The sequence below is a fragment of the Lepisma saccharinum genome, chromosome 14 (genome assembly GCF_977018435.1).
Source record: "Lepisma saccharinum chromosome 14, izLepSacc3.1, whole genome shotgun sequence".
In the NCBI taxonomy this organism is placed as follows: domain Eukaryota; kingdom Metazoa; phylum Arthropoda; class Insecta; order Zygentoma; family Lepismatidae; genus Lepisma; species Lepisma saccharinum.
Window position 1 is genome coordinate 65350917 of NC_139242.1, and position 9135 is coordinate 65360051.

General features: G+C 36.0%; 1 protein-coding gene across 1 annotated transcript in view; it reads right to left on the reverse strand.

The window, feature by feature from the left end:
• The window catches only part of LOC145998390 (uncharacterized), a 62347-nt gene extending 53616 nt beyond the window's left edge, over positions 1–8731 (reverse strand). The window contains exon 1 of the mRNA XM_083134795.1: positions 8643–8731. Coding sequence (XP_082990921.1) covers positions 8643–8731 — 89 coding nt within the window. The remainder of the gene's footprint in view (positions 1–8642) is intronic.
• Positions 8732–9135: the final 404 nt, after the last annotated feature.

The following is a 9135-nucleotide window of genomic DNA, read 5'->3' on the forward strand; positions in this document are numbered from 1 at the left end:
CATTGTACATATTTAACAATAATTTAAATCATTACCAATTACCTGTAGGTGGACAATTACAATTTATTACAACCCCTGAGGGTAATGTCAAGATTTCAATAGGCAAAAATATTTACAGAATTAAGCACTCAAACATGGTTTCTGGCACTGTATATACTGTTTCTGCTGGTGACTGCTTATATATTGAGGTCCCGGGATCCTATGACAAGCTTATACCCTTTTTTATAGAATTAAGAATTAGATATTCAATAATAAATAACCGCTAAAACAAAAATGCTTAATGATATATTTGGCCATACAAGGCATGAAGATCACAGTGATGAGATTCTGATGCTTGATGTCAGAGTCAAGAAATTAAGAAGTGATTTACAAGCTTTACAAACCACACTGAATGTCAGTCTTCAACTAGAAATTACAAATTTACAATCACAATGCATGGACCCTCTTCTTAAAATTGATTCTGAACTCAAATTGCTGCTTCAAAAATATACTGATTTGGCCACATTGGATAATTTTCAAAGTTTAGAAGAAGCTGTAGCAGCTCTTCAAGCCAAATTTAAGACCCAGGCCACCAACTCTGAGCAATTGAAACAACAATTGGAAGAGCAGATAAATAATGTCCAGACACAGCTCCAAACAATTGTCAAAAGCATAAAATCACAAGAAGATTTTGATCTAGTGATTTCCACTCTAAAGGAACAGATTCAGTCACTGGAGATACCTAATCTGGACCCTCTGAACAATGCCATAGCCGAGGTTAAAGAAAAAATTGAGACACTTGAAAATTTTATGAACAACTTGCCATCTTCTGATGCTTTGAGTGCAATAACTCGGAGTGTTGCCAACATTAAGCTGCAACTTGAAACATATGAAGATTTTGGAAAAATTCAAAGTACCATAACCCATCTTGAGGGTACAATAGCAGCAGTGCAAAGTGATTTGACAAATGTACAAGAATCTCTAGAATCTCACCTGCCTGGTATTGTAGACACCCTTGCCAGTGTCCAGCAACAGATCACAAAACTTGAAAACCTCAACACTGAATCTGAACTATCTCATTTTCATCACTTGATCGATGATATTCAAACAAAGCTTGAAATTTTACAACAATCAACACCCACTCAGCCAGATATAGCCCTGCTCCAAGATGCTATGCGTGGTGTGGTTGATGCTTCTGAATTAAATGATGTGAAATTGGCACTTGAATCTTTGCAAAATACTGTATCAAATCTGCCTACATCACAGGAACTTAAAAATATTAAGAGAGCTGTGAATCGCATATTGAAATCAGAAGATATCAAGAATATCCAGACAGAGATCAAACAACTTACTCAGACAGTGGCCACTCTACCAACCAATCAACATATTAATGAACTGCATGCCCTGTTTGAGGATATCAGAAGACAGGTCCATGATCTTACTGCTCAAAATTCAAAATTGGCAGTTGTTGAAAATTTACAGCAAATTGTAGCCAATATCAAGCAACAGCTAGGGACCATGGAATCCAATCAAGCAAATGCTCTGTCTGTTTTTGCCACCCAGCTACAAGAGATTGTGCAACAATACAAGAAACTTGTTGTGGACATAAAAATCAAGCCAGGCCATGATGATGTTGTTAGGACTATCAATGAGCACCTTGAATCTGTAACAAGCAGATTGCTTACAGCGGAAAAAGAAATAACAGGCATAATCGAGAATCCTAAACATACAGTAATTCTTGAATTGTACAGCATCCCCAACAAAGAATATGATTCACCATTTACACCAGGTGGCAAAATATATATGCTGTCCCCTGCACAATTTTATTACCAGTTTTTTGTTGGGGCCACACTGAGACCAATCAAGATCAAATATTGGCTACAACCACAGACACACCACTACCCCACCTTATCAATAACAAATGCTGACAACAAACCAAAAATCACCAGTGTAGAGTTAGAGGATTTTACAGATCCCAATACATTAGAAACATCTTATGCTGAAGATGATGGCTCTCTGGAATTTCATATACAAATAGGAGACAAATTATATTTAGAAAATCCTGTAGTATCAGCTGCTGAACACCCCATAGTTGCAATATTCTTGTTTTCATATTATGTCTAGACAAATTATTGTTGATGAATTACACAGAAAAGCCAGACATAATTAATTATAAGAGACTGCCAGTAGTTACAAAGGGCATAGATGATTTATGGCAGTGCGACTTGATTGAGATGGCAAGTGGACAGCTGAAAAACTTAGACAAAATCAACAAGGGCTACAAGTATCTACTCACTGTCATAGATACATTTTCAAAATTTGCCTGGGCTGTGCCACACAAATCCAAGACTGGAAAATGTGTTACAGAAGCCATCAGAACAATCATCAATCAGAGTGGAAGATCACCGCGCTATTTGCAAACAGATAATGGCAAAGAATTTTATAATTCAGTGTTTCAACAATTTATTAAAAGCCAGTCAATACAACATTATTCGAGTTACAGTGATCTCAAGGCCTCAATTGTAGAGAGATTCAACAAAACCCTAAAAAATCTTATGTATAAACAATTTACACTTCAAGGTAATTATAAATGGATTAATATTCTTCCAGAACTTCTACAAAAATATAACAACTCGGTCCATTCCACAATCAACATGAAACCCTCTGAAGTAACTTCATCTGATGAGCAAAAATTGATCAGGACTGTTTATTATCCTAGATACCAGCCAACAACAAGAAAAGCCAAATACAGGGTAGGTGATCAAGTAAGAATCAGCAAATATAAGCACTTATTCAAAAGAGGTTTTACAAGAAACTGGAGCACTGAATTATTTACAGTGGTTCAAGTTAAACATGGGACCCTTAACACATATATAATAAAAGACCACCGAGGAGAAATTCTCAAAGGCAGGTTCTATGAAGAAGAACTCAACAAAACTAAACAGCCTGACACATATCTCATAGAAAAAATCATCCGCAAAAAAGGCAACAAGTTACTTGTCAAATGGCTAGGACTTCCAGAACACAGCTGGATCGAGGCAAACAAAGTGATAATATGAACACCTGGGATGTTATAAAGAGGCTGCCAGAACCTGAACAGCAGAATAAGAGAAATGGCAAGTTGCTGCCTGATAATATTAGATGTCTTATTGTTGGGCCATCGGCTTGTGGTAAAACTACACTAATGAGTGATAATTTTTTATTGGCACCCAACTGGTTAGATTGGAAAAATAGGCACTTGTATGTCTTCTCTAAGAGCTTGGAACAATTAAAATATCAGCAACTGATGAAGCTATATGATGAACTGGATATAGCCACTTTTGAACCAGATGTTAAGCCACTCCATGAATGTCTCGATAATTCTGTTGTTGTATTTGATGACATTATACTGGATAATCAAAACAAGATTAGAAATTTCTTTACACAGGGCCGACACAAAAACATTGATTGCTTCTACCTGGCATAGACTTTTTCTAAAATTCCGAAGCAGCTGATCCGAGACAACAGCAATTTTATATGTGTGTTTCATCAAGACCATACCAACCTCAAACATATACATGATGAATATGTAGGTGGGGACCTGAGCTACAATGATTTTTCTAAGTTTTGCAGTAGGTGCTGGAACCAGGACAGTTATGGGTTTGTCACAATTGATATGACAAGAAAACCCAATAGTGGCAAATACAGAAATAAAATTAACAATTTTCTAGACATTGAAACATATATAAATAAACATGAAAAGGCCAATCATTGATGATCTTAAATTAAGAGACTATCTTGTAAAAAGATTTAAGGGATGGAAATCAGAGAACCGAGGAATTTATGAACAACACAATCAAACAGAACAGCCTATTATTGATGCTATTAGTGAATTAGGTAAAAATATCAAAACTGTTACAGAGCAAAATCAAAATTTGATCACAGAGCTTGTACCTGTAGCTGCTAGGAACATATTAGATTATCCAATCACCCCACTTTCTAGTATTCATACACCTAGTCCTGTTGCTCCTCGAAGAATTGAAGCTACTCAGGACCCTATTGAATTGGGTCTTCTTGCTCAAAAATATTTAAGCACACCTAAAGACAACAAAGATGAGGTCTTTGGCTTATATGCTGACACAGAGCGTGATGGTAGCATCATACATAGAATTGGCAATTTCAGGGTAACATTTATGGGAGATGATCTAATTGTATATTCAGAATCTCATCTTGGAGAAAGAGGTGGTTTTGTTAAATATCCTGGCACACCTGGATTGTGGGAACTGATGACTAGGAAAAGGCCTGGCAGCTATACAGATCAAGATTATGAGCATTACAAAGAAATATTAATAAAATCAGATGCTCTATACCAGAACAATGATCCCACACAAAAAAGAGTCAAGTCTAGCAGTGGAGCAAAATACAACAATTTAATCAAGCCCATATGGTCACAAATTAAGACAGGCAGTGGGATCAAACAATACAACACCCTGCCTAAAGAATTTGTGTGGGTTGATGATGTCAAGAAATTGTAGATAGGTTATTGGTGATAGCTGGGGAGGAAAATGCTGGCAACCACAATTTTTACAATGAAAAGGTTGGAATTATGGACATGATAAGCACAAAATTGTCTAATTTTATAGTAAATGACACTAAGGGGATTGGATATCTTATAAAAATTATTAATACTCTACCACCTAAATTTTGGAATATTTCTGAGGGTCGGGGGCTGGTTAATGACATTATAAACAAGCTGCCATTTGAACTACACATTCCAGGCTATCAGTATTGTGGTCCAGGTACAAAACTAGATCATAGATTAAACAGAGGTGATCCTGGTGTTAATCCCCTAGATGATGCTTGTAGAGACCATGACATAGCATACAACACACATTCTGATCTTGACAAGAGACATGTTGCAGACAAGAAATTAGAAGAGGCTGCATTTGGTAGATTTGTAAGCAAAGATGCTTCTTTGAGTGAGAGAATATCAGCATTGGGGACCACCATAGCTATGAACACCAAACAAAAACTGGGGTGGGGGTTGTGAATATGTATATAATAAACCTAGGATGAAGGCCAAGGGTGTTATGTATCTGATACCTTATGCAGGTCTTAAATCTCTTAAAACTATTGATAGTCTTTTAACCAAAAAGCAGCGCAAGAAAAAAGCTCTTGTATTGCCAAGGGCCATGGTATGAAATTGTTGCTTAGCACCCCCCAATTAAAAAAATTACAGCAATCAAGAAAAAATCACATGTGGGGAAATTTATATTTACTATCCCGGCCATATTAGCTGCTCTCGGGGCTGTTGGGAGCTTGGCTGGGGGATCAGCTGCCATAGCAAAAACAGTAATAGATGCCAAGAAAAATAGGGCAGAATTAGATGAATTGAAGCGCCATAACCTGGCCATAGAGAAACAAGGCAAAGGTGTTAAGAGAGCCATGAATAAGTTTAAAAAAAACAAGAGCCGCTTACAAACCAAGATATTGAAGCTTTAATCAAGCCACTGGGCATCAAAAATTTTAGAGGTGTGTACATGTCTGATTCTTTACCAGAACAACCACTCAACAAAGAGTGTGGCATTGTTAATTTGGATAAGTACAAAAATCAGGGCACTCACTGGATTTGTTATCTTAAATATTTAAAAAATAAGGCATTTGTGTTTGATTCATTTGGAGGTATTCCACCTGAAAATTTAATAAAATATCTAAATTCAGCTAATCTTTATTACAATAATGCCCGTGTTCAAAACTTCAAAGATGTTAATTGCGGACATCTGTGTTTATCTGTTCTTAGATATATGTCTCAAATAAATAAACCATCAATTGAAAATTTTCAAAAAGCCTTGTGGTATTTAAAACATCATGGGGGTATTCCATCTCACCAGCCAAAATTCAATATTGAAGCTCAGATTACATAGTGTATCCCAAAACAATAGCTCTCAGAGCATTTTATGGCATGTACTTGATCTCTAATATTACACACCACAACAACAAAATTGCAGTAGGGGATCAAAACATTGTCATCACTCCAGGGCAATATAATCTATCCACTCTAAATGCTCAATTACCCAGAGGTATAGTATTAACTCAAAATTCTGTCACTCACAGAGTAGAGATTGTATCTGCTACAGAAACAGTGGATCTGGGTACTATAGGAGAGCTGTTAGGCTTTGAGAACAACACAAAACTTGAACCAGCCATCAAACACACTGCTATTAATATACCTAAATTCTTAGCCATAGAGACTCTAAATATTCACTGTAATGTGGCCGAGGGTATGATCACCAAATCAAATGGCATAGGCACTCACAAACAAACTGGCATCATTGCAACATTCAAAACTAATTCAGAATTTATGGATCCCATCATCTACACTCCATCCCCAACATTATATTTTCCTGTGTGCCATAATAGAATAGATTATATTGAATTGATGGTCACTAATGAAAAAGAAGAATTAGTTGATTTTGCTGGAGCCACAACAACTGCAATCATAGAGATTAATATTTAAATAAAAATACATACAAAAAAAATGGAAAATATTGAGAGTTATGAGCTACAATCATTCCCCCCAAACAGGAGGACCTTTGCAAATTTAAATCAACCCAACACAGAGATTGAGGTTGATCTTGATGTAGGGGATGGATTTATACACCCCCACAGAGCAGATCTATACATCAAATTTGATGTTGTAAAGCTCGATGGTACAGATTATCCGGCAAATTCAAATATAAGATTGGTAGACAATTTTGTGCCTCATCTGTTCTCTGAAATTGAGATCAGAAAACATGGTGTTGTTATAAACAGAGTGGATTATCCCGGCATTACCTCCACAGCTTTGGCCACACTAAAATTATCCAAAACCGAGGCTTCATACTACAAAATAGGTGGATTTGAGGCTGGTGATAAGATATTATCTAAAAGCCACACTGTGCTGTTCCCCATGCGCCTGTTGCCAGGATTCTTCTCAGATTACAAAGATATTATGTGGAAGGGTGGTTTAAGAATCACATTTAGAAGAGCTGCCAATGATAATAATGCTTTGATGAGGTACAGTGCATTAAACTCTACCGGGGAAGCTCTGCCTAATACCCTACCTGATGAGGGCAAGTGCCTTATTCAGACTATGGAGCTAAGAATCCCGGTTGTTGAATATGAGGCCAGTTATGCTCTTAAATACAAAGCAGATATAATAAAAAATCCACAGGTTCCTTTACAATTTTATACATATCAATGTGTACAGAAGCCTGCAACTGGTACTTATTATGAGTTTGATGCTACAAATTCATTCTCCAGTATACAATATGACATGCCAGATTTTGTGGTGGTACTGTTTCAAACTGGAAGAAACAATAATCAGGAAAAAAATTCAAGTAAATTTGATAACTGCAACATCAAGAACATTTATCTTAAATATGGCAGAAATGAGGTATTTCCTAGAGAAAATTATAATTTAGACATGTCCAAGGATGATTTTCTTAAATTATATGAAGCATTTACAGCATACAAAAGGGTCACTACTGGCAATACTGACATGTATTACACACCAGATGAATTCAAAGCACAGAGACCCATGTTTGTCATCAACACTTCAAAAAGGAAACAGGTTGTGGTTAATGACAGGACAAACATTAAAATTATCTGTGAATTCCACGATACACTCCCTGATGATACCATATGTAGTGTTATTCTCATAGGTGAAAAATCATATGTTTATGATGTAAGAAATGAGAGAGTCACAGCAATTCTAGAAAATCTCTGCATATTACATTGTTTTAGTACTAGATATATGAGTTGAGGCTGGTGTCCAATTAAAATATTGAGCATATTCCAGGTAAAAAGTATTTAAGCATATATTATATTATATTATATTATTGTGTAAGCAAAAGCTCTTATGAGCATTTTTGCCCTAGTTTTAAGTATAGTCAAAACAATATCAAGGGGGGCATATTTTTGACAAGTTTATGGACAACAATCTGAGAGATGTAGCTTTTAGACACATGGGCAAATCTGTCTGAGGGGGGGTTCTTCATTTCTACACTAGAATTCAAGATTCTTGGGGATTGAGAGCATATCACACTTGAGAAATTGGGGCATAAGGGCATCTTGACATAGTTTTAAGTGTGGGCAAATCGGGCTGTTAGGGTTCTTCTTTTCTACACTAGGATTCAAGATTCTTGGGATTAAGAGCATATCACACTTGAAGAATTGGGGAATAAGGGCATCTTGGCATAGTTTTAAGTGTGGGCAAATCGGGCTGTTTAATCATATGAGCTCTTCTTTTGTACGCTATGTGTGGGCTGGTTATATATACTTTCATACTACTGACTTTAATTATATTATTTGTATTAATATTATAAATTTACTACAGGTGTACGAACATCTTACCTCTTAATGAATTTTTTAATTAGGCGTCTGTCTACTCGAGTCTCCATACACATGACTAAAGCTGGTACACTAAATATCCAGTCGTTCCTGTTTCTTTCTATAGTTAGAGTTGTAGGGTGGTCCTGATATTTCCTCCAAGAATCATTTATTACTAAAGCTGTTCCAACCATGCCAAAAATAAGTGCGGAGATCCACAAAATCCTAAGATAAGAGAATTACATTTAGCTTTCCTGCCTTTACATCACAACGAAGAAATTATTGTCACAGATGAATAGTATATTTTCACTTACCTTTCTCCGAGTAATCGTCCTTTCCCCACACTCTCAGATAAACCATGGACAGATGTCGTTTTCAAAAACAGTTGAATGTAACCCCTCATCATTCAGCATTCAGGTACTTCACACAATTCAACCTGAGAAAATAAACGTTAAAGCACATGCTTACTTTCAGATAGCATGATTAAGATTAACTAGCAGTCAAATTCATAAACTAATTTGTTTAATATGGAATAAAGAAGAAATCCCTCAACAGTGGGAAGAATCCATAATTGTTCCTGTGTTTAAAAAAGGTGATAAAATGAACTGCAATAATTACCGTGGAATTTCTCTACTCTCAACAACATATAAAATATTATCTAACATTCTTTTAACAAGACTAACCCCATATGCTAATGAAATTATAGGTGATTATCAATGTGGATTTAAACGCAACAGATCAACTACAGATCAAATTTTTCACATCAGACAGACACTTGAAAAAAAGTGGGAATATAATCAAAATGTC